Here is a 27,401-nt window from a genome sequence, read left to right as displayed (position 1 = left end):
ATTATAAACAAACTTTATACAGTTAGTGCAATGCTCTGCAGATGGGATGGTTTCAATACAACATATTATATAGGGCATAGTGCAATGCTCTGCAGAGGGTCGTTACAGTTAGCATGTCCAGTGTGGTGCAGTGCTCTGCGAAGGGTCTTGTTGCAACACAGGGTGGCATTTACTGTTTGGTGTGGTGCAATACTCTGCAGAGGATCACATTGCAGGGTAGCATATGCTGTGTGTGGTGATACAGTGCTCTGTAGACTGTCTTGTTTCAATATAGTATATAGTAGGGTGCAATGCTCTGTAGAGATATAACATAGGCTACATCCAAATAAATCATAGTATACACAGTGTTATTTGCACAATCATGGTATCCATACGGTTCATACGCTTGGGTTATAATGGGCATACACGCATTACTGGTACAAGGTGCACACGAGTAGAGCATCTTCACGGTTTGATAACTCCAGGAGTTTCTTATTGTCCGTACTCTCATGGTTAATTCATACGCTTATGGCACACTGCTCGTACGCGCTTAGTATGTATACAGTTTCATGTGCTAATATCATTATATACGGTACATATACTCACTGACGATACATTCACAGCATTTATACTGGGCAAACTGGTTTATGCTGTTCACCTCATGGTTATTCTCTCACTCACTGGTGTTCTACACGGTCCACAAACTTGGCATTTATGCTGTTCACATATTCTTGGCATGTTCACGGTCTTACGTTCTTTCTACCATGTTACGTTCATGGCAATCAAACACCTCGTAATTATCACTGGTTCATACGCTCAAAGTATCATTCGGTTCATATGTTAATGGTATTTCATACTGGTTACGGCAGTATACTGCCTATAGCAATTATACGGTTCATACGCTCATGGCAGTTATAGTGGTCACACGCTCACGGTTCGTAAGTTGTTCACATGTTCACCGCATTCATACACGCAGGTTTCATACGCTCATGGCAGTTATATTGGTCACACGGTTATGGTTTTGTTGTTCGCGCATTCATACACGCAGGGTTCATATGGTTCATACGCTCATGGCGGTTGTATTGGTTGCACGGTCATGGTTTTGTTGTTCACACATTCACCGCATTCATACACGCAGGTTTCATACGCTCATGGCAGTTACATTGGTCACACGGTTATGGTTTTGTTGTTCACACGTTCATCGCATTCATACACGCAGGGTTCATACGCTCATGGCAGTTATATTGGTTACACGGTCATGGTTTTGTTGTTCACCGCATTCATACACGCAGGTTTTATACGCTCATGGCAGTTACATTGGTCACACGGTTATGGTTTTGTTGTTCACACGTTCATCGCATTCATACACGCAGGGTTCATACGCTCATGGCAGTTATATTGGTTACACGGTCATTGTTTAGTTGTTCACACGTTCATCGCATTCATACACGCAGGGTTCATACGCTCATGGCAGTTATATTGGTTACACGGTCATTGTTTAGTTGTTCACACGTTCATCGCATTCATACATGCCGGGTTCATACGCTCATGGCAATTATATTGGTTACACGGTCATTGTTTTGTTGTTCACACGTTCACCGCATTCATACGCTCATGGCGGTTGTATTGGTTACACGGTCATGGTTTTGTTGTTCACATGTTCACCGCATTCATACACGCAGGTTTCCTATGGTTCTCACACATAGTGTCATGCTGTTTCGTGCAGTTGTTGCCACACGCTCATAGCATGTTCACAGCATTATACTGCTTATAGTACTCATACCTCATAGCGTCATACCACATATAAATTCGTAGCACATATGCTCGACGCTTATACTGCACATGTACTTGTAGCGTTTATACTGCACATACACATGGCCTACATCAGGCACATACGCTCTTAGCATTGATACCGCAAGTATACTCATAGCATTATACTGCTGATAGTATCATACCACTATACGCTCATAGCATTTATACCACATATACACTCGTTGTATTCATACCACAGACATGTTCACGTCATGTATATTGCACATAGAATTGTAGCAATACACTACACGGACATTCGTAGCATTCATTCTGTACATACGATGGTAGTAATTATTATGCTGACACGTTGTTGTACTTATTCTCCGTACATGTAGCATTCATTCTGTACATACGATGGTAGTAATTATTATGCTGACACGTTGTTGTACTTATTCTCCGTACATGTAGCATTCATTCTGTACATACGATGGTAGTAATTATTATGCTGACACGTTGTTGTACTTATTCTGCGTACATGTAGCATTCATTCTGTACATACGATGGTAGTAATTATTATGCTGACACGTTGTAGTACTTATTCTCCGTACATGTATCATTCATTCTGTACATACGATGGTAGTAATTATTATGCTGACACGTTGTTGTACTTATTCTGCGTACATGTAGCATTCATTCTGTTATGTTATCTGCACTAACATCCATAGCGTTTACTGTACATGGGTAATGGTATGTATTCTGCATGTTCATCCATAGCGTCTACACTACACGCATGCTCCCGTAGCTTTTACTGTACATATGTTCATAGCATTCATTCTGTGTATTCGTGCATAGTCTTTTATACGGAAAGTTCACTCAGGTTTGTCAGGATGTTGCCCTATTGCCTGACTCCTCTTCAGGTTAAGGGGTCAATGTCGGTTTCTACTGACTCGTTCAGAGCAATCGCATTGTTGTTTATTGTCATGTCCTGCAAGTTCTCAGGTCAGATACAACCTCCTCTGTTGTATTTCACAACTACGTTATCAGTTATAGTACACATATTCAACTATCCGGCACAGGTACTCGTTCAAGGGTGGTCATCATTTTAGTGGCGCTAATCGGCTGTTCAATACCCGGTCACCTGACTCGTTCCTTCAGGGGTTGAATCGCGGTTGTTACTGACTCACATTCAGAGCAACCAATTTCAGGAATAGTCACAATGTTACCCTGTTGCCTGACTCCTCTTCAGGTTAAGGGGTAATGTCGGTTGCTACTGACTCGTATTCAGAGCAATTTTGTCGTTGGTGTATTTGTTATGACCTGACACGTTTTCAGGTCAGATACAACCTCGTCTGTTGTATTTCTCGATTACGTCATTTCGTTATAGTTCACAGATTCAACTCTCTGGCATAGTTGCACGTTACGCTCATAGTCTGGTTACGTTCATAGCTTTATTTTGTTGTACTGCACATGGGTAATAGTTTTTCTGCATTTCCATCCTTAGAGTCTACACTACACATATGCTCCCGTAGCTTTACTGTACTCATGCTCATAGCTTTCATACTGCATATTCGTGCATAGTGTTTATACAGAAAGGTTATACAGCTTTGTTAGGATGTTGCCCTATTTACCTGACTCCTTCAGCTTAAGGAGTTAATGTCGGTTGCTACCGACAAATTTTCAGAGCAATTACATTGTGGTTCATTGTCACGACCTGAGACGTTCTCAGGACAGATACAGCCTCCTCCGTGGTATTTCATGACCACGTTATCAGTTACTTATAGTAGACATATTCAACTATCCGGCATAGTTGCACGTTGTCTATCTTTTTAGATATATGTTTACACTTTATTTTCTAGGCATGTATGAGGTACTCATAATGATGTTAGAGCATAAATTCATAACGTTCCTTACGTTTTCACGGTACTTACGCTCTCAGCTTGTGTATGATACATGCACCAGTACACAGCATTTGTTGCATACTACCATAGTTGTATGCGGGTAGGTTATTATGTGCATTCGTTCCTAGTGTTGAATAGCAGTTGCACCTCTGGCTGTACATATATTTACAAGACACGATTACAGTATTCATATGGTGCTTACATTCATAGCAGATATATCGAGCACATATTCGTAAACCTCCCACGTTTGCAGGGGGGATGCACCACATAGGTTATTGTTAGACATGTCTCAGAGCAATAACATATTGAGTAGCGACTTGTAGTTGGGTATACTGTTAGCAGGTTATGCCGTACATACGGTTAACATGTTTCATGTGGTGCACACAGGGGAGGTAGATCATTTGCTTAGGGTATTGGACACAATTGGTCATTTTTGTTACTGAGACGCCTTCAGAACAACACGCCAGCTTCATACAGGTATCTTGTCATGAATACTCATGATGTTACCCTGTTGCCTGACTCCTCTTCAGGTTAAAAGGGGTAATGCCAGTTGCTACTGACTCGTTTTCAGAGCAATTTTGTCGTGTGTTATATTTGTTATGACCTGACACGTTTTCAGGTCAGATACAACCTCGTCTGTTGTATTTCTCGATGACGTTATAATTTAGTTATAGTACACAGATTCAACTATCCGGCATAATTGCACGTTCTCTTTTAGGGAGGGCTAGCATTTAGTTGCAGATATATTCTGCATTTAATACACAGTTTCATGACTCATTTCTTTAGGATCGGGGATTGAATCGTGGTTGCTGCTGTCTCATTTCAGAGCAATTGATTTGACATGGTTATGTAGGTAATCTGACACATTTCAGATAGCATACAATCTCAATATGGCATTTCACATTTACGTATTTGAGGAAAAAAAAAAAAAGTGGTTTACAAAGACCTGTGACGTTTACAGGCACAATGATTTCACAAAGACCTGTCATGTCTACAGGCTCGATGGTTCCGCGGGGACCTGTGACGGGTTCAGGCACAACGGTGTCACAAAGACCTGTCAGGTCTACAGACATGATGGTTCATCTAAACACTGGTCACGTCTACAGATACGTTGCTCTCGCAGGGAGCTGTCATCTGCAATGGGTCATCACTTCCAAGTCCAGTTGGGTCAGTACAGTGGCTAGTTAGGTATGTCTGTTACAGTCTCAATCAGGTAAGGTGCCTTCGTGAACCTTGTCATGCGACATGACCCACACGGTCTATCAGGTAGATAGGTATTTCTTGTCATTTACCTGTCAGTTTAGTTTTTGCCTCTTAAATAGCAGGGGATTGGTGCTTGTCAGACCTGCCATGAAGTTAGCCTTTCCGTGTCCATTTGAAGTAATGTCACAAGTAGGGATGGTGATAGGTAGAGTTCAGTTAGTATTTGGCAGGGAAGGTTATTCTCAGGTTGATTCTTTACAGATGGACGTTACTACCACGGTTTCAAAGGTATGGTTACCACCTCTAGTAGTCACTAGTTGGTCAGGGCTACTCTTTCAGCACACTAGGTATAGTCTACTTCGGGTATGTGAAGATTGATGCTGGATGTAGGATGTTTTATTTCAGGAATTGTATTCATCCTAGCATGGTTGCTTTTTGCCCTCTATAGGCGTGCCCTCATTGCACGGTTATGGCACAACTCAGACCGCTATGCTAGGGTAAGATCTTGTATAGGTATGTAGGCAATCTTTCCTGTCACTAGTACACGTATAGAGCCCCGATCACAAATTGCATTTATCTAAATGAGACTGAATCTGTGCATCTCTGATTATAGGGTCAGGAGGAAAGTTGGGTACCACATTGTATAGTTGTGAAGAATAATCTCCGAATAATTTCGTGATATGATCCGGATCATAGAGGAGATGTCCTTCATTGTTTTTGATTCCAAATGGGTTGGACTGAATGGAGTGAGAGTTAAAGGGGTACTCCGCTGCTCAGCGTCTGGAACAAACACTGTTCCGAATGCTGGAGCCGGTGCCGGGAGCTCGTGATGTCATAGCCCCGCCCCCTCATGATGTCACGTCCCGCACCCTCAATGCAAGTCTATAGGAGGGGGCGTGACAGCTGTCACGCCCCCTCCCATGGACTTACATTGAGGGGGTGGGGCCTGATATCATGAAGGGGCGGGGCTGTTACATCACAAGCTCCTGGCGCTGGCTCCAGTGTTCAGAACAGTTGCCCATGGCAACCAATCAGATTTCTTCTTCCATTTTTAACGAGACCTCAGCAAAATGAAAGCAGTGATCTGATTGGTTGCTATGGGCAACTCAGCAACTTTTAATTTCATTGTAAAATCTCCCCCATTTTCTTTATCTGTGTATATTGATATTTTATTATTATTTTAAATAATATATATATATATATTTTTTTAGTACTATTCTTCATGCACCAGTGTGACTGGTGAAATCCTTGAGGTTTGGATATATACGATTTTTGGGGGGAATATACAGTTTTCTGGATTTTCTGTTGTTATTTCGTCGCTCAGATAAAAGGAACAATAAAGTTATAGACGATCATTCCTGCGTCAGTGGGAAAACGTCCAAAATCAGCGGAAGGGGAAGAATTATCTTAATATATGAGAATAAATAAGGAGTCATCAACCTTGGAAGGAAAAATATTGTCTAAGGCCAGAAATGGTCGGTAACATAACTGGAGACTTATCTGCCTAAAACATAAGAACGTAAATTCCATCAGTGAAGGTCATGGAGGATAAACATGAAGCGAGAGACACAAATATCAGGAGAACACAGTGTATATACCGGGATAATACAGTATATATACCGGGATAATACAGTATATATACCGGGATAATACAGTATATATACCGGGATAATACAGTATATATACAGGGATAATACAGTCTATATATACAGGGATAATACAGTCTATATATACAGGGATAATACAGTCTATATATACAGGGATAATACAGTCTATATACAGGGATAATACAGTATATATACAGGGATAATACAGTCTATATATACAGGGATAATACAGTCTATATATACAGGGATAATACAGTGTATGTACAGGGATAATACAGTGTATATACAGGGATAATACAGTGTATATACAGGGATAATACAGTCTATGTACAGGGATAATACAGTCTATGTACAGGGATAATACAGTCTATGTACAGGGATAATACAGTCTATGTACAGGGATAATACAGTCTATGTACAGGGATAATACAGTCTATGTACAGGGATAATACAGTCTATGTACAGGGATAATACAGTCTATGTACAGGGATAATACAGTCTATGTACAGGGATAATACAGTCTATGTACAGGGATAATACAGTCTATGTACAGGGATAATACAGTCTATGTACAGGGATAATACAGTCTATGTACAGGGATAATACAGTCTATGTACAGGGATAATACAGTCTATGTACAGGGATAATACAGTCTATGTACAGGGATAATACAGTCTATGTACAGGGATAATACAGTCTATGTACAGGGATAATACAGTCTATGTACAGGGATAATACAGTCTATGTACAGGGATAATACAGTCTATGTACAGGGATAATACAGTCTATGTACAGGGATAATACAGTCTATGTACAGGGATAATACAGTCTATGTACAGGGATAATACAGTCTATGTACAGGGATAATACAGTCTATGTACAGGGATAATACAGTCTATGTACAGGGATAATACAGTCTATGTACAGGGATAATACAGTCTATGTACAGGGATAATACAGTCTATATATACAGATGATACAGTCTATATATACAGATGATACAGTCTATGTACCGGGATGATACAGTCTATGTACCGGGATGATACAGTCTATGTACAGGGATGATACAGTCTATGTACAGGGATGATACAGTCTATGTACAGGGATGATACAGTCTATGTACAGGGATGATACAGTCTATGTACAGGGATGATACAGTCTATGTACAGGGATGATACAGTCTATATGTACAGGGATGATACAGTCTATATGTACAGGGATGATACAGTCTATATGTACAGGGATGATACAGTCTATATGTACAGGGATGATACAGTCTATATGTACAGGGATGATACAGTCTATATGTACAGGGATGATACAGTCTATATGTACAGGGATGATACAGTCTATATGTACAGGGATGATACAGTCTATATGTACAGGGATGATACAGTCTATATGTACAGGGATGATACAGTCTATATGTACAGGGATGATACAGTCTATGTACAGGGATGATACAGTCTATGTACAGGGATGATACAGTCTATATGTACAGGGATGATACAGTCTATATGTACAGGGATGATACAGTCTATATGTACAGGGATGATACAGTCTATATGTACAGGGATGATACAGTCTATATGTACAGGGATGATACAGTCTATATGTACAGGGATGATACAGTCTATATGTACAGGGATGATACAGTCTATATGTACAGGGATGATACAGTCTATATGTACAGGGATGATACAGTCTATATGTACAGGGATGATACAGTCTATATGTACAGGGATGATACAGTCTATATGTACAGGGATGATACAGTCTATATGTACAGGGATGATACAGTCTATATGTACAGGGATGATACAGTCTATATATACAGGGATGATACAGTCTATATATACAGGGATCGTATAATATATTGACAATTCTCATTATTATTGGTAAAATCTTATATATTGATCAGTTACAGACAAATAATTCACCAGAAGTGCCCAGGACTCCTATAAGATCTTTACACTTTGATTTGTGGCCCCTGTTTTGGGATTTCTTGGTGGATGTGAACGTCCTCAAAAAAGTCGCCTTTACAAAAAGCCGTTTTCTTGCGCCATATCTCGTGCTGGAGCCAAAAATAAAAAATAAGGATTTATCACTTATCAGCGTCTCGGGCCGATAACTCCAGTAATGTCTCCATCTGCGGAAATTTAGGGGTTTTCCATGTACGTATTATTACTGCGCCTCAATGTCGCCCTGGAATAATATCATTCAAGGTCACATCCGCCCCTCCCCCACCGCCGCCATCACCGGAACAATAAACATGTATCGGATTAGAAAGATAAATGAGAAATGTCCTGTAGGGGGCGCAGAGAAATGTCCTGTGGGGGGCGCAGAGAAATGTCCTGTGGGGGGCGCAGAGAAATGTCCTGTGGGGGGCGCAGAGAAATGTCCTGTAGGGGGCGCAGAGAAATGTCCTGTGGGGGGGCGCAGAGAAATGTCCTGTGGGGGGGGCGCAGAGAAATGTGCTGTAGGGGGCGCAGAGAAATGTCCTGTGGGGGGGCGCAGAGAAATGTCCTGTGGGGGGGCGCAGAGAAATGTCCTGTGGGGGGGCGCAGAGAAATGTCCTCGTGGGGGGGCGCAGAGAAATGTCCTCGTGGGGGGGCGCAGAGAAATGTCCTCGTGGGGGGGCGCAGAGAAATGTCCTCGTGGGGGGGCGCAGAGAAATGTCCTCGTGGGGGGGTGCAGAGAAATGTCCTCGTGGGGGGGCGCAGAGAAATGTCCTCGTGGGGGGGTGCAGAGAAATGTCCTCGTGGGGGGGGTGCAGAGAAATGTCCTCGTGGGGGGGGTGCAGAGAAATGTCCTCGTGGGGGGGTGCAGAGAAATGTCCTCGTGGGGGGGTGCAGAGAAATGTCCTCGTGGGGGGGTGCAGAGAAATGTCCTCGTGGGGGGGGTGCAGAGAAATGTCCTCGTGGGGGGGGTGCAGAGAAATGTCCTCGTGGGGGGGTGCAGAGAAATGTCCTCGTGGGGGGGTGCAGAGAAATGTCCTCGTGGGGGGGTGCAGAGAAATGTCCTCGTGGGGGGGTGCAGAGAAATGTCCTCGTGGGGGGGTGCAGAGAAATGTCCTCGTGGGGGGTGCAGAGAAATGTCCTCGTGGGGGGGTGCAGAGAAATGTCCTCGTGGGGGGGTGCAGAGAAATGTCCTCGTGGGGGGGTGCAGAGAAATGTCCTCGTGGGGGGGTGCAGAGAAATGTCCTCGTGGGGGGCGCAGAGAAATGTCCTCGTGGGGGGCGCAGAGAAATGTCCTCGTGGGGGGCGCAGAGAAATGTCCTCGGGGGGGGCGCAGAGAAATGTCCTCGGGGGGGGCGCAGAGAAATGTCCTCGGGGGGGGCGCAGAGAAATGTCCTCTGGGGGGTGCAGAGAAATGTCTTGTGGGGGGCGCTGTAACCTATGTCTGTTCTCTCCTCAGATAAGATGGAAGTTACAGAGGAAGAGGAACGGTCCAGTCCCCACACCCTCATGGTGTCCCTCATCATTGGAGGGGTAGTAGCAGTGGCCCTCACCGTCATACTGGTCAAATGGGGACATATTAATTCAAAGTGTCCCCCATCATACAGAGGTGAGATAATGACAGCGCCAAAATCAGACGTTCTCCACCAAAGGTGCCGAAACCTGGGAGCACCAAACATATATATTTTACTAAGACGGCCCAGTATGAGCTGTGGGCTTAGCTGAGGGCGCATGTGTCCTCACTGGGGAGAAAGCCGCTGCCAGACTCCTCTCTGAGTAAAAAAGGATCAAAGAGTTGAAATCTTTATGACCAATTTTCCCCCAATGGCAGATGACAAGGGAGTCGGGAGCCCCCCATTGACATTAGATGGCTGGGATTATTGTGCAGCTTTAGTACTTACACCTACCGACCATATGATGTGTATGACCAGGTACACTGACCCTGGAGATAAGAGGCCACCAGACATGCCTGGAGGAGACACGGGTGTCTGTCAGTCACATTCTCTCCATATTGAAAACACTTGGCTGAGCAGCCTGAGCTTATACAGAAGGGAATGGGTTAAAAGCAGTAGCAGGTGGTTGGACGTGGCTTGCTTAATGGCAGGAATAGATGGCGGTGTTGAGGGTGTATGGGCATCTTAACGCTACTCTTATATAGAGGGACTGGGGGGTTGGGTGAGAGATCTGGAGGACTTTATAGGGTAGAACAGGTGGGGTCTACAGGTCATCCATACAGGGGTCAGGTGAACGTTGTCTTCTAACCGTACATTCTCCATGTCTCTTTTCAGTCCCGAACAACCAAACAGAAGAGCTGTGAAGAGTCTGAGGCAGGAACTCCAATCCTCAGGAGCGGAGCATCTGACACTTCAGGGGCGGAGCATTTCACACCTCAGGAGCAGAGCATCTCAGATTTAGGGGTGGAGCATCTCAAACCTTAGAGGCGAAGTGTCTCAAACCTCATGGGTCAATCTCAGACCTCAGGGGTGGACCTTTTCTCACCACAGGGATGCATTGACTGTCTCACACCACAGCAGCAGACCTTCCCCCAACTGGGACAGACCATCTCAGATCTCAGGGGTGGTCCTTTTCTCACACAGAGATGCATTGACTGTCTCACACCACAAGGGCGGACCTTCTCCCAACAACTGGGACAGACCATCTCTGATCTCAGGGGTGGTCCTTCTCACACCACAGAGGTGGACTGTCTCACAAATTAGAGGAGGACCTTCTCACACCACAGGGATGGGCCATCTCAAACCACAATGGCCGACCGTCTCACACTGTGGGGTCTGGACAGATGGTTGTGGCACAAAGTCTGAATGGTCTGAAGCCTCTGGGTCCAGGATGATTGAGGAGCCCGGAGCTCAGCAGATAGGGTCCGTGGACGGTCATGTGGACATTCAGGATGCCCCGGGTTCTGGCTTCAAGTAATGGCTTTGTGTGATGTTCTCTCATATGGAGTAACATAGAAGACTGGGGAATCATGGGACTTTCAGAGATGCCGACACTGGGCCCCTGCCAGGAACCCTGCCGACTAGGATGTTACACCCCCAACATTGCTTTATATCAATCCCTTGTCCTAATAAGCCAAGCTCCAGTGACAGCCATCAAGTGGGGCCCAAATCCCCAGAGCAGCAACTCCACCCTCTATGATGCCAATAGTGAAGTACATTACCCAGCATGCATAGCTTCTGGGAAACTTCTGCGGTCCGAGATCACATTTCATAAACGTGTCCAAGGTCAGAAACCTCAAGTAGAAGCTTCTTCACCAGTGTAGACTAAACTGGACCCTAAAACAGCCCAGTGTTATAGAGCCAGTAATTGGGAACTAAACTGCAGTATTGTGTGGGCACTATGTGGCGGCATAACGTGGGCCAGTCACTGGCATGTGCCAGTATTGTCAGTATCAACTAATGTTGGAATCAAGTTTTTATGTTACATCTACATACATTGGTGTTTTGTTTTTTACATCTTTATGAAGAAATAATCCTGACATCCTGTAGTTTTCTCCCCGGCCACTGAGCCTAACAATAGACTGACACTTCTATAGAGATCACATCTCCTCTATTATAAACCTGGAGAAAAATAACACAATTGCCTACAGAAATCAATGGGCAATGCTCACAGTTCACCTCCTACCTCCTGCAAGGCAATCTCTGCAAGATCACAGAGCATGCCCACAACACTCCCCCATAGAAACAATTAGATGATGATCACAGCTTACCATCTACTTTATTGTAACTTTTGGACAGGTCACAGAGCATGCCCACAACACTCTCCAGTAGAAGTAATTAGATGATGATCCCAGCATACTATCTACTTTCATTGTAACTTCTGTAAAGGTCACAGAGCATGCCCACAAAACTCTCCCATAGAAGTTATTAGATGATGATCCCAGTTTACCATCTACTTTCATTGTAACTTCAGTACATGTCACAGAGCATGCCCACAACACTCTCCCACAGAAGTCATTAGATGATAATCCCAAATAAATCTCCAATCCCCTTCAAGAGGGGAAACCCCCCTTTTCTGGGGAACAGTACCCTAACTAATAACCCAATTAAAATTTAACTTTTATTATTATATTTAACTTTTATATTTAACTTTTATTATTATATGATGATCCCAGCTAACCATCTTCTTTCATTGTAACTTCTGTTCAGGTCACAAAGCATGCCCACACCACTCTTCCACAGAAGTCATTAGATGATGATCCCAGCTTACCATTGCAACTTCTGGACAGGTCACAGAGCATGCCCACAACACTCTCACATAGAAGTAATTAGATAATGATCACAGCGTTCTATCTACTTTCATTGTGACTTCTGTACAGGTCACAGAGCATGCCCACAACAGTCTCACAAAGAAGTAATTAGATAATGACCACAGCTTACCATTTTAACTTCTGGACAGGTCAAATAGCATGCCCACAACACTCTCCCACAGAAGTTTTTAGCTGATGATCCCATCTTACCATTGCAACTTCTGGACAGTGCAGAGAGCATGCCCACAACACTCTCCAATAGAAGTCAATAGGCAATAGTTAGAAATCACGTCCTCCTCACCTAATAGCACAACTTTCATTCTAGACAAATTCTTAGCCATCTTACTGTATGTGCACTGGGGTACCATCAGTTTGTCTGACCCTACTACTCTATCCTATGTATGGTGTCCACCAAGTCTCATTTCATTTTTTTTCTTGAGCTCTTAAAGCAGTATATTTCACTGGGTGTGCCTCCAGCTGTTGCAAAACTACATCTTCCAGCATGCCCGGATGGCTGTCCGGGCATGCTGGAAGATGTCGTTTTGCAACAGTTGGAGGCACACCGGGTGGAAAACACTGCCTTTAAAAGGCTGATTGTGGTTGTTTTAATGCTCTCCCACACTCACGAACACTGCACCCCCTGCCCGTAATTCCGAAATAACAGTAAAATGTGGAGCTAGTGGGAAGGACGTGCCCAGTAGTCACGGTATTTACGCTTCTGGTAAAAATTTGGTCAACCACTTAACATTCTCTCTGCAGCTCCGCTCTGTGTAATCTGATACCTGTCTTATAGTGGTTATGGTCCTTCAGTGAGTGCAGAGATTCTGAGCAGATACAGATGGTGTAATAGACAGGTAAAGTGGGAGAGGGGCATCTGAGAAGTGAAGAAGGGGGTCTGGTTCTTCCCCAAGATGCCGTCTCTTTATCACACTTGAGGTTTCACGTATCATTTTTACATGTACATTAAGAAATAACCTTGTAATCTGTTGTTTTCTCCCCGGCCACTGAGCCTAACAATAGGCTGACATTTCCCACTCTATAGAGATCATGTCTGCTTTATTACAAACCCTAAGGAAAATTTACACAACTGATATAATATAATAATCACAGCTCCCATCCTCCCCCTCCCTGCAGGCTGGTCACGGTCCTTCAGTGAGTGCAGAGATTCTGAGACGATACAGATGGTGTAATATACAGGTAAAGTGGGAGAAAGGCGTCTGAGCAGTGGAGGAGGTGGTTTATTTCTTCACTAAGATGCCGTCTTATTATTACACTTAAAATTTTATTTATTATTACGATATTCAGAGGAAAGGAAGGAAACTGCTGGTGGTGAAACGTGGAACTTCCCAGATGAGTCAATGAAACCTTCAGGTTCCTTCATCTCTGCCCGATAGTGATAGTGACCGACAACGTGATCCACCCAAATCTACAGCGGACCCCGCCATATGGGGAAACAATCACTGCCGCAGCCACCGCCTCCACTCCCCGCATCACAAAAGAGGAAATTAGAGAGGAGAGAAAGGAAGCGAGGAGCAGATATCAACCAACAGGGAAAAACCCCGAGTCAGTCTGTAGGGCTGGATGTGTCACATGACCAGATATACAAGAATATAACTACTATAATACTGCTCCTATATACAAGAATATAACTACTATAATACTGCTCCTATATACAAGAATATATCTACTATAATACTGTCTCCTATATACAAGAATATAACTACTATAATACTGCTCCTATATACAAGAATATATCTACTATAATACTGCTCCTATATACAAGAATATAACTACTATAATACTGCTCCTATATACAAGAATATAACTACTATAATACTGCTCCTATATACAAGAATATAACTACTATAATACTGCTCCTATATACAAGAATATAACTACTATAATACTGCTCCTATATACAAGAATATAACTACTATAATACTGCTCCCTATATACAAGAATATAACTACTATAATACTGCTCCCTATATACAAGAATATAACTACTATAATACTGCTTCCTATATACAAGAATATAACTACTATAATACTGCTCCTATATACAAGAATATATCTACTATAATACTGCTCCTATATACAAGAATATAACTACTATAATACTGCTCCTATATACAAGAATATAACTACTATAATACTGCTCCTATACACAAGAATATAACTACTATAATACTGCTCCTATACACAAGAATATAACTACTATAATACTGCTCCTATATACAAGAATATATCTACTATAATACTGCTCCTATATACAAGAATATAACTACTATAATACTGCTCCTATATACAAGAATATAACTACTATAATACTGCTCCTATACACAAGAATATAACTACTATAATACTGCTCCTATACACAAGAATATAACTACTATAATACTGCTCCTATATACAAGAATATATCTACTATAATACTGCTCCTACATACAAGAATATAACTACTATAATACTGCTCCTATATACAAGAATATAACTACTATAATACTGCTCCTATATACAAGAATATAACTACTATAATACTGCTCCTATATACAAGAATATAACTACTATAATACTGCTCCTATATACAAGAATATATCTACTATAATACTGCTCCTATATACAAGAATATAACTACTATAATACTGCTCCTATGTACAAGAATATAACTACTATAATACTGCTCCTATGTACAAGAATATAACTACTATAATACTGCTCCTATATACAAGAATATCTACTATAATACTGCTCCTATATACAAGAATATAACTACTATAATACTGCTCCTATATACAAGAATATCTACTATAATACTGCTCCTATATACAAGAATATAACCACTATAATACTGCCTCCTATATACAAGAATATAACTACTATAATACTGCCTCCTATATACAAGAATATAACTACTATAATACTGGTCCGGTGATGATGGTGGGCGGGGTCACTCCCCCCTGAAGAGGTGGAGTCCGGTGATGATGATGGGGTGATGATACAGGATGAGATACAGTGGGGATGCACGGACGATACAGGATGTGACCCACAGGCGGCACGCTCCGCCCCCCCCCCCTCCCCGGTGACCCACAGGCGGCACGCTCCGCCCCCCTCTCCCCGGTGACCCACAGGCGGCACGCTCCGCCCACCTCTCCCCGGTGACCCACAGGCGGCACGCTCCGCCCCCTCTCCCCGGTGACCCACAGGCGGCACGCTCCGCCCCCCTCCCCGGTGACCCACAGGCGGCACGCTCCGCCCCCCTCCCCGGTGACCCACAGGCGGCACGCTCCGCCCCCCTCCCCCCGGTGACCCACAGGCGGCACGCTCCGCCCCCCTCCCCCCGGTGACCCACAGGCGGCACGCTCCGCCCCCCTCTCCCCGGTGACCCACAGGCGGCACGCTCCCCCGGGTGACCCACAGGCGGCACGCTCCACCCCCCTCCCCGATGACCCACAGGCGGCACGCTCCACCCCCCTCCCCGGTGACCCACAGGCGGCACGCTCCACCCCCCTCCCCGGTGACCCACAGGCGGCACGCTCCACCCCCCTCCTCGGTGACCCACAGGCGGCACGCTCCACCCCCCTCCTCGGTGACCCACAGGCGGCACGCTCCACCCCCCTCCTCGGTGACCATACACAGAACACAAAATAACAAAGTTTGTGAACAAAACCCAACAGACAGATGATGGAGGAGACTTTATTGCTATTATGGGGTCAGTCCCCCCTGAAGAGGTGGAGTCCGGTGAGGATGGTGGGCGGGATCACTCCCCCCCCCCCCTGAAGAGGTGGAGTCCGGTGATGGTGGGCGGAGTCACAGCGGAGCAGCCATTACTTTCCTGTCAGTTTGATAACAGTAGAAACCATGGATCCGATTCCATCAAATATGGTGTGCAGGGGGACGTGGCCCATGAAGGCCGGGGTGGTGACAACTTTGCGGGTCCGGTCCACATGAACCTCGTGAGGGGAGGAGTCAAGGATCAAGAGAGTCTCCTGAAATAATCTAGCATGGAAGACAGTGACCCCCCGCACCCCTCCCTACGGCCCCACCCTCCCAGACAGTGACCCCCGCACCCCTCACTAGGGCCCCACCCTCCCAGACAGTGACCCCCGCACCCCTCACTACGGCCCCACCCTCCCAGACAGTGACCCCGCACCCCTCACTACGGCCCCACCCTCCCAGACAGTGACTCCGCACCCCTCACTACGGCCCCACCCTCCCAGACAGTGACCCCGCACCCCTCACTACGGCCCCACCCTCCCAGACAGTGACCCCCGCTCCACTCCCTACGGCCCCACCCTCCCAGACAGTGACCCCGCACCCCTCACTACGGCCCCACCCTCCCAGACAGTGACCCCGCACCCCTCATAACGGCCCCACCCTCCCAGACAGTGACCCCGCACCACTCACTACGGCCCCACCCTCCCAGACAGTGACCCCGCACCCCTCACTACGGCCCCACCCTCCCAGACAGTGACTCCCGCTCCACTCACTACGGCCCCACCCTCCCAGACAGTGACTCCCGCTCCACTCACTATGGCCCCACCCTCCAAGACAATGACCCCGCACCACTCACTACGGCCCCACCCTCCCAGACAGTGACTCCTGCTCCACTCACTACAGCCCCACCCTCCCAGACAGTGACCCCGCACCCCTCACATTATATCCAGAGACGAGCCTCACAATACTACAAGGATATGTGCACCTCCTTGGGGCAATGCTTTCCTCCCAGGGCCTGGATGGCTTTGGCTGTTCCTGCATATGGCCATTTACCTCCTTGTTCGTCTTCCTGCCCCACAGTCACCTCCACCCCAGGGATCACCTTAGCGGCCAAGACTGGAGCAATACAGCATAACCTGAGGGGAAACAGCAGAATAGTGAGTGCAGCTCTGGAGTATAATACAGGATATAACTCAGGATCAGTACAGGATAAGTAATGTAATGTATGTACACAGTGACCTCACCAGCAGAATAGTGAGTACAGCTCTGGAGTATAATACAGTATATAACTCAGGATCAGTACAGGATAAGTAATGTAATGTATGTACACAGTGACTTCACCAGCAGAATAGTGAGTGCAGCTCTGGAGTATAATACAGGATATAACTCAGGATCAGTACAGGATAAGTAATGTAATGTATGTACACAGTGACCTCACCAGCAGAATAATGAGTACAGCTCTGGGGTATAATACAGGATATAACTCAGGATCAGTACAGGATAAGTAATGTAATGTATGTACACAGTGACCTCACCAGCAGAATAGTGAGTACAGCTCTGGAGTACAATACAGGATATAACTCAGGATCAGTACAGGATAAGTGATGTAATGTATGTACACAGTGATCTCACCAGCTGAATAGTGAGTACAGCTCTGGAGTATAATACAGGATATAACTCAGGATCAGTACAGGATAAGTAATGTATGTACACAGTGATCTCACCAGCAGAATAGTGAGTACAGCTCTGGAGTATAATACAGTATATAACTCAGGATCAGTACAGGATAAGTAATGTAATGTATGTACACAGTGACTTCACCAGCAGAATAGTGAGTGCAGCTCTGGAGTATAATACAGGATATAACTCAGGATCAGTACAGGATAAGTAATGTAATGTATGTACACAGTGACCTCACCAGCAGAATAGTGAGTACAGCTCTGGAGTATAATACAGTATATAACTCAGGATCAGTACAGGATAAGTAATGTAATGTATGTACACAGTGACTTCACCAGCAGAATAGTGAGTGCAGCTCTGGAGTATAATACAGGATATAACTCAGGATCAGTACAGGATAAGTAATGTAATGTATGTACACAGTGACCTCACCAGCAGAATAGTGAGTACAGCTCTGGAGTATAATACAGTATATAACTCAGGATCAGTACAGGATAAGTAATGTAATGTATGTACACAGTGACTTCACCAGCAGAATAGTGAGTGCAGCTCTGGAGTATATTACAGGATATAACTCAGGATCAGTACAGGATAAGTAATGTAATGTATGTACACAGTGATCTCACCAGCTGAATAGTGAGTACAGCTCTGGAGTATAATACAGGATATAACTCAGGATCAGTACAGGATAAGTAATGTATGTACACAGTGATCTCACCAGCAGAATAGTGAGTACAGCTCTGGGGTATAATACAGGATATAACTCAGGATCAGTACAGGATAAGTAATGCAATGTATGTACACAGTGACTCCACCAGCAGAATAGTGAGTACAGCTCTACGGTATAATACAGGATATAACTCAGGATCAGTACAGGATAAGTAATGTAATGTATGTACACAGTGACCTCACCAGCAGAATAGTGAGTACAGCTCTGGGGTATAATACAGGATATAAATCGAGATTTTCCTAGCTTGTGACGGAAAATATTAGTTATATGAAGACAGGAGGCGAGTATCTTATGCATTAATCTTTCTTTAATAATGCCCATAGCAGAACAAAATTCAATAAACAATCAGTGTAAAGAAAAAACTACAACTCCCAGCAGTCCCAGGACCACAGCAGCCACTCCTCGTCTGTAGCCCCTATATAAGGACTGCCCACAAATAGATCCTCCTCTTTCTTCATGCGAATCAGAGCCGCACAGGAAACCGAACTCCAGCCAGACGTCCACACCGCTCCTTAAATCTTCGGCCAGCAAGGCCAGAACTCAGGAAACGAGGCCAATCGACGGCCTAACTTCGTCCCAACGGGGACTGTAGAGAACCCCAGCAGTGCTTAACCAACAGGTTATCCGTAGACAGGAAAACAGCCAATGCCTTCAGTATCCTGAAAAGACAATAAAAAATCATAACAGGGTGGGTAGGGAGGGAAGATACTCGCCTCCTGTCTTCATATAACTAATATTTTCCGTCACAAGCTAGGAAAATCTCGATTTATATATCAGACAGGAGGCTCATATCTTATGCAAGTTCAAAGCTAATAAGTATCGACAGAGGAAACAAAATCAGAAATAGTATTACAAAACTGACATGGAAACATGGTCCTCCGGTCTGAAGTAGAACCGGCGAAAGGTAGTCTCTGAAGACCAATCAGCAGCCATGAGCAAGTCAGAAAGGGAGCCCCCTGCTGTGACTATTTTAGTAGCCATAGCACCCCTAGAAGAATGAGCTCCAAACAGGGAGACGTCTATGCCCGCCATATCCATGGCGGAACGCACCCAACGAGCCAAAGTAGCGGAGGCCACCGGATGGTGAGGTCTGACGTAGGATATAAGAAGTTGAGAGAAATCCGGAGACCGTAAATCTGCAGTCTGCGATTCATACGCCTGCAGGCAACGAACCACACAAAGTCGAGGATGCGCGGGAAAAAACGGGTAAAAAACCGAGTGGATACCTGTCTTGGTCCGTCGGACCACCGAAAACTTGACTCCCTGAGGCGAAAATTGTCGCCTAGAGACGTCCAAAGCCTTCACGTCCGAGACGCGTTTGATAGACACCAAACATAAAAGGACAGTCAGTTTATACGACAACAGTTTTAGGGGAAGACCGTCATTGTCTTCCCAAGAGACAAACATCTCGAGTAACCTGGAGACATCCCAGGTCGACTGATATCTCGGCCGCGGGGGCCGTTTAAACTTAATGCCACGCAAAAGTCTACATACCAGTGGGTGTTTGCCCACCGGCAAAGAGTCCACTGGGCAATGGTAAGCCGCGATAGCCGATCGGTAAACGTTGATGGAACTATAAGATTTTCCGGATTCAAAGGAATCCGCCAAGTAGTTCACCACTACAGACACAGGTGCATGTACGGGATCAATCTGTCGTTGATCACACCAACGAACCCAGAGCCTCCAGGCTGATAGATAAGCCGATCTAGTCCCGGGGGCCCAGGCCAGGGCGAGGAGATCCCTAGCTGATCTTGAAAGATCCTGGTCCGCATCCGGGACCCCGAAACCAACCACGCTAGGAGAGGAAGGTTGCCCTCCAACACCAGAGGGTGTAGATCCCCGGTCGGGTTGGAGAGGAGCTGTGGAAATTGGGGCAGAAGTCTGGGATAGTCCACTGCCATCCCCAGAAGGAGAGGGAACCACGGTTGTGTGGGCCACCAGGGGGTGATCAGTACAATCGTCGCCCTCTGGTTCATCGTATGTAGAAGGACCCTGGAGATCATCTGAAATGGGGGAAACGCGTAGTGCGTTCCCCTGGGCCAGATGAGACGGAAAGCGTCGACTGCCGACGCCTCTGGGTCCGGCCTCCAGCTGAAAAAGCGAGGTAATTGATGATTGAGGCGAGAAGCGAAAAGATCCGTACACAATGGACCCCAAAGCTGTCTCAACCGTAGGAAAACTGATCGATCCAGCCGCCAATCGCTGGAATCTAGTAAGTAGCGAGAATTCCAGTTGGCCACCGTGTTGGAGACCCCCGGAATATACTCCGCCACCGGGATAATGTTGCGATCTAGACAGAAGTGCCAGAAGTCTTTGGCAAGATCTGCAAGCATCTTGGACCTGGTGCCCCCTAGGCGGTTGACGTATTGGACCGCCGCCACGTTGTCCATGCGTAACAAAACACAACAATTGGACGCTTGTGGCAAGAAGCTCTTGAGGGCAAAAAATGCCGCCAGGAGCTCCAAGGCATTGATGTGCAGGGCGACCTCCGTGGCGGACCAAGTCCCTCCTGTGGAAGCCTCCCCGCACCGCGCGCCCCAGCCGAGACGACTCGCGTCCGACTCTATGATGACGTCCGGGCAGGAGTTGAATATGGTTTTGCCGTTCCACTCGACGGCATGACGAAGCCACCACTGCAACTCCTCGATGGCTGCCGGACAAAGAGGAACTTCGTCCGCATACCTGAGGCCCTGGCGCAGATGCATAATCTTGAGTCTCTGAAGGGCCCTGTAGTGCAAAGGGGCCGGGAAGATGGCTTGGATAGAGGCTGCTAGCAGGCCCACCAAGCGCGCTAGTACCCTTAAGGATAAGCACCCTCTGCGTAAGACTGCTCTGATTTCCTTGCGGATCAGGGCCAGTTTGGATTTGGGAAGGCGGAGAACGGCTTGATTGGTGTCCACCAAGAAGCCAAGGAACTCCATCTCTTGCAGAGGGATCAAAACCGATTTTTCTCGGTTGATTATGAATCCCAGACTCTGCAGAAGCAGTACCGTCCATGACATGTGAAGAGAAGCTTGCGCTTTGGAGCGGGCCATGATGAGGAGGTCGTCCAGATAAATGATCAGACGGACCCCTCTGCTCCTCAAGGATGCCACCACTGGTTTCATCAGTTTGGTGAAACACCACGGAGCTGATGACAGGTCGAACGGAAGGCAAGTAAATTGCCACATGTGGTTCCTCCAGAGGAAACGAAGAAAATGTTGTGAATCTTGGTGGATAGGGACGGTGAGGTAAGCGTCCTTTAAATCCACCTTCACCAGCCAATCGCCTGGTTGTAACAAATCGCGAAGGGAGTGAATTCCCTCCATCTTGAAATGGCGATACGTGACATGTTGGTTTAGTTCCCGAAGGTTTATGACCGGACGGTAACCGCCCCCTTTTTTCTTCACTAGGAAAAGGTTGCTCACGAACCCTAGGGAAGAAGGGTCGATCTCTCGGATCGCCTGTTTGGATAGGAGATCTTGAATCTCGTTGTCTATGAGCACCATGTTGTGTTGTGAAAATCGGATAGGAGCTGGTTGTATACCCAGAACCGGTAGAGATTGGAGTTCTATGTGAAATCCCGCTACTGTCTGTAGAATCCACGCGTCTGCTGTAATCGCAGACCAGGCGTGGGAAAAATACATCAGGCGCCCCCCCACAGGGATGTGAGCATGTGGAATACCAGGCACACTTACCGGTAGTTGGACGGGAACGGGGATATCCGCGTCCGCCACGTCCGCGCCAAGGTCGTCCTCTGGGAGGGAAGAAAGGCGACGGTTGTGCCATTGGGACTGTGTAGGACGGAGGAGCCTGAGGGTACTGGTATTGGGCAGAGGGTCTGCCCTGTGGCCTATAGGAGGGGGTGCGGCCGGCAGATCGGCCTCTACCTCTGCCGGCCCGAGGAAAAAGCTTATTGGTCCCTGATTTCTTTAATGAAGTCTGGGCTTTATCCAAACCTGTAAACAGGCCGACAAACCTGTTGATGTCCTTCATCAGGTTGTCCCCAAAGAGCATTCCTGCTGCTGCAGGCCCAGACTCAGTTTCAGCTAGGTGGGACAGTTGCGGGTCGAGGCGCATAAGAATCGACCTACGTCGTTCAATCGAGCAGGTGGTGTTGGCAGTACCTGCTAGGCATATGGCCCTCTGGGCCCACCCCCGGAGTTGACGGGTATCGACAGGTTGATCTGTCATTGCGGCCTGCTGAGACAGGTTGAGTATCTTAGTGAGAGGGCCCATTAAGTCCAAGATACGCTCCTGAATAGTTTTAAATGAGCGTTCTATTCCCTTTTTAGGGAATTTACCCGATTTCATTAGATATTTCATCAAAATGGGGTCCACTTCGGGGGTTGCCACTACTTTATTGGGAATAAAGGGCCTGGGACACTCAGCTCTCAGCTTGTTACGGCTGGTCCTGTCTAGGGACTTACGAGCCCAAAGCTCCACATACTGGGTCACGTGAGGAAGTGGGGACCATTCACCCGATCGTGGATGAGAGATGGAATCAGGGTGAAAAAGGGGTTCACCTAGGGAGTCTAGGATCACAGTGCCCTGTGTAACAGGGTTGGCGTCGGTGTCGAACGCCGTATCCCCAGCATCCTCGATATTAGGGTTGGATTCATAGCCGTCAGACTCGCTGGATGATCCCGACGAATCCTCGTCAGAGGAGTCTACGTAAGAGTCGGGTTTGGTCCGTCTAGCGGATCTGTGCCTCTTCTCATGTAACTCCCTGAGGCCCAGGGGTCGAGTGGAGTCTGATGGATGCTGGGGTTGGCAGGCCGGGGTAGGGGCTGCCTGGAGCACATTATTGTCTTCCCCTGCCGGGGAGTCAGATGTCGCCAAGGTATGTTTCCTTTTATGGGAAACCTTTCCCTTCTTAATTGGCGGTTCACCGCCTTGGAATGGCGGAACAGATGCACAGGATACCGCTGGTAGTGATCCAGAGGTTACCATGGCGGAGGCCAAAGCCGCCTGAACAGACTTATTAATCAAATCCTGTATCTGGTTGGCGGTCATAAATTGGGCCGAGTCTAAAGAGCTCTCCCCTCTAATGGGAGCAGATGAGGGTTCCTCAGCCATATTGACTAACAGGTTATCTGAAGGAGAAACTAGTGGGAAAAGAGAATAGGTTGATGAGGGGAAGGAATAAATTCCTGGCAATCTACCTACAAAATACGTAGACAATAGGGAAGTAGTAGTACAGGCTCCGTCCTCCACACCGCTAGCGTTGCACTGACGCAGCGGTGGGAGGGGAGCCCGAGAGTCCTTGTACCCGGGGACGAAGTCTCGCGAGACTACGTCCGGCTGGGTACTGATTGGAAGGCGCAGGAGCGCGATCCAGTGACGAAATGAAACTCCGCCCCTCTCAGCGTGTAGGCCGCGAAGAAATGCGGCCGACACCCGAAGGATCCGCCCCTATCCCGCGCGCGCGAAGCGCAGAAACGTAGGAGAAGAAGGTAAAATGGTGCCGGAAGAGGGGGGGGAAAGCGGTGGAAGGTAGGAGGAACGGAGAATGGAAGAGAATAGCGGAGTGATGAACCGGAGCAAGGAGAAAGACTAGCGCCGGAGAAGATAGTTGTCCGAAACGGGGTAAAATCGCATAAAATGCGAATGGGCGAAGATAATCGCGATTATCTTCTCCCACAACACCACAATATCTATAATAGTTATGAGTAACAAGTAAGAAAAAACCAAAGTATTAAATCACAGATAGCACTTAGCTTGTATGCTCTGCCATGAGCAGAAAGAAAGAGGAGGATCTATTTGTGGGCAGTCCTTATATAGGGGCTACAGACGAGGAGTGGCTGCTGTGGTCCTGGGACTGCTGGGAGTTGTAGTTTTTTCTTTACACTGATTGTTTATTGAATTTTGTTCTGCTATGGGCATTATTAAAGAAAGAATAATGCATAAGATATGAGCCTCCTGTCTGATATATAACTCAGGATCAGTACAGGATAAGTAATGTAATGTATATACACAGTGACCTCACCAGCAGAATAGTGAGTACAGCTCTGGAGTATAATACAGGATATAACTCAAGATCAGTACAGGATAAGTAATGTAATGTATATACACAGTGACCTCACCAGCAGAATAGTGAGTACAGCTCTGGAGTATAATACAGGATATAACTCAGGATCAGTACAGGATAAGTAATGTAATGTATGTACACAGTGACCTCACCAGCAGAATAGTGAGTACAGCTCTGGAGTGCTGACCAATTAGTTGCGGGTGTGGTCGTGCTTCAGCTGTGCTGTGTGTGTCTGCTGTGTCTCCTGAGCTCCAGGGAATTACCATCTGTTCCACCTGGGGCCTGCTTCCTCCTCCCCAGGGAGGGAGTGGGTTTCTAGGCATGAGTGAGGGAGGCGAGGCCCAGGCTTCTGCTCCTCGGACTAGGCCGCAGGGGAGCAGTAGAAGCCAGCAAGCGGCCGGAACATCGGAGGATTTGGGGGTGAGGCGTTCTACTAGGAGTCGCAGCAATGCTGCTCCAACTCCCCCCACAGAGGTGAGAAGCTGCAAGGCTGGATCCTCCTCGGAAAAGCTGGGTGCAGCCAGCGGAAAGCTGGGTTTGTCTGGAAGAAGGCAGAGTGCTCACGGAGGTGAAGCCGACCTCATTAAGGAAGGCTGGGGAGTGCTGAGGACCCGGGAGTCTATTTCCACCTATACCTCCCGGGTAAAAAGTGAGTATGAAGACGCCTGTAAGGCCATCAGGAGGCTCCGAGAGGAACTGCGCTGTACCCGTGCCAGGGCTAAGGTAACTCCAAAAAAGAAAAAGACGGAGATCCAGGGGCAGATAAAGAGACTTATGGCTGAAATACAAGCTTTGGAGGAGAGGAGAGGAGAATTACTGGAGAAGAGTGGTCCATTTAAAGAGAAACTGGAAAATGAGGAGCGCTTCAGGGTGAAAGAAGAAGATAAAAATAAAAGGTTGATGGGGCTGCAACCTGAGAGCCAGGTGGATGATGTGGAGGAGATGGAGGAAGAACTACAGCCAGATCCACCTGGTGGCCTGCGGCAACAGCAGCAGGCCCCGTACAGTGGGCCCCCTGCACAGCAACCAGCAGTATCACCTGCCGACTCAGGGGAGGACAGTGACAGCAGCTACCAGGGAGGGGCGCTAATGGCCCAGATCCGCATGCTGGAATCCCCAGTGTGTCCTCAGAACCTGGTGTTTGGAGATGAGCTCCCAAATGAGGCACCTGGGGGTAAGAAGAAAAAGAAGACCAAGCCAAAGCAGCAAGAAGTGGGAGTTTCATCTACACCCCCCTCCCTGTAAATCCTGAGTCGGCCGCAGGGTCAGCTCATTGTGCAAGCCCCGTTACCCAGCCCAGCCCGTGTTCTGTGGTGGACTCGGTGCAAAGGTGTGGGGAGAGTACAGATACTAAAAAGGCGCAGAGCTCTATGCCTGTTTGCAGTAGCAGGGATGGAGCAGAGAAGGCATCGGCCGCAAGGCCGTACAGTGAGGGCGGCCCAGCGGTGGGCATAGAGGCAGACTCCGGTGCTGTAGTTCGCTCCCCTGTGGGAGAGGGGGGTGACTCAGTGCCGGAGGTAGTAAAGGGCATAACGGACACTCCCAAAAGTGACGAAAAACGTTTGTTTTGTATTGGTGCCGCTGATCCCATTGATCAGCGGCGCCATGAAAAGACTGGAGATGATGCTGATGAGGCGGAGGGCACTAATAAGAACAGGGCTGGGGCCTCCTCTAGACCGGGCAAGCATGCTGCCCGGTCCCTTAAAGGGCCAGCGGAGGTTGTCCCAGCCCTAGTGCCCCGTGATGCTGAGGCCGGATTATCTGTTTCTGGTCCAGCCAGTGTGAATGAGAAGGTAAATGGGGGTACGGGGTGTATGACTGGGGAGCGGATGGAGGTTAATGTTATTGGAGAAGGTGATTTTGCTGTTGCTGAAATTAGGGGTGGTGATGGGACTACAGATGATGTTATTGGAAACAATGTTGTTGGGGGAAGTGCTAATGTTGTTATTGAGGGTGGTGGGGATGTTGTCATTAGAAGTGGTGTAGGTGTAGGGTCTGGTCCGGTTGCCCCCCCAGTGGTGACAGATCATAGGAGTTATGCCAATGTCACTGCTGGGGGAAGTAGAATACTTTCCTCGTCTCCTGACTCTAGGGACGGTTTATTGCAGCGACGTCTCCTGGAAGCTCTGAAAAAGGGGGAAAGGTCGATTAATGTAGAGGGTAGAGCAGTTGATCTGTCCTTCTGGATAGAGAGACACGGTCTCTCTGCCTTCCGAGAGGAAAGAGGGGGCGATACTGTGTGGTCCCTCCCAACAGCCGGGGCAGGTAGTAACCGTAGGAATGTGGTCCGTCTTCGGTGGCAGGGCGAAGATATGTGTCCTTCAAGGACCAAAGTGGTTGAGCTCTTGCTAAAGATGGGCTTCAAGGCAGTTGATATCTTTGCCTTGATACATCCCTACGGTGCTCCTGAATTCGATATCAGTTTTGTTCGGCCAGAGGGGCTTGAGCTTTTCTGGTCGAATTATGAATTGGTAAAGAATGAGCCAGGCTGGCGAGACTTTACCGTACAGGCATTGTCTCGTCAAAACGAAATCAAGAGAGTGACCGTTTTGACCCGTAACGAATCACTCTCTTGTGTTGACATCATCACCTGGTTAGGACGGT

The 27,401-nt window shown here is 46.9% G+C and overlaps 2 protein-coding genes across 3 annotated transcripts in view; one reads left to right on the top strand and one right to left on the bottom strand.

Moving 5' to 3' along the window:
• LOC130312788 (T-lymphocyte activation antigen CD80-like) overlaps positions 1-12,513 on the top strand; it is an 80,022-nt gene extending 67,509 nt beyond the window's left edge. Inside the window, exons 5-6 of one of the 2 annotated variants that reach the window (XM_056552604.1) lie at positions 9,857-10,006; positions 10,686-12,513. In XM_056552604.1, coding sequence (XP_056408579.1) covers positions 9,857-10,006; positions 10,686-10,714 — 179 coding nt within the window. In that variant the 3' untranslated portion in view covers positions 10,715-12,513. The remainder of the gene's footprint in view (positions 1-9,856; positions 10,007-10,685) is intronic. The other variant, XM_056552603.1, reaches the window with a different exon arrangement.
• Positions 12,514-16,340: 3,827 nt separating this feature from the next.
• LOC130312785 (glutamine amidotransferase-like class 1 domain-containing protein 3, mitochondrial) overlaps positions 16,341-27,401 on the bottom strand; it is a 47,505-nt gene continuing 36,444 nt past the window's right edge. The window contains exons 6-7 of the mRNA XM_056552600.1: positions 17,360-17,513; positions 16,341-16,619 (exon numbers count right to left, since the gene is read on the bottom strand). Of these exons, the coding sequence (XP_056408575.1) occupies positions 16,488-16,619; positions 17,360-17,513 (286 nt within the window). The 3' untranslated portion in view covers positions 16,341-16,487. The remainder of the gene's footprint in view (positions 16,620-17,359; positions 17,514-27,401) is intronic.

This window comes from Hyla sarda, unplaced genomic scaffold (genome assembly GCF_029499605.1).
Source record: "Hyla sarda isolate aHylSar1 unplaced genomic scaffold, aHylSar1.hap1 scaffold_173, whole genome shotgun sequence".
NCBI lineage: Eukaryota > Metazoa > Chordata > Amphibia > Anura > Hylidae > Hyla > Hyla sarda.
Note: the sequence above shows the minus strand (reverse complement) of the source record. Positions and strands in the feature narration are given on the sequence as shown.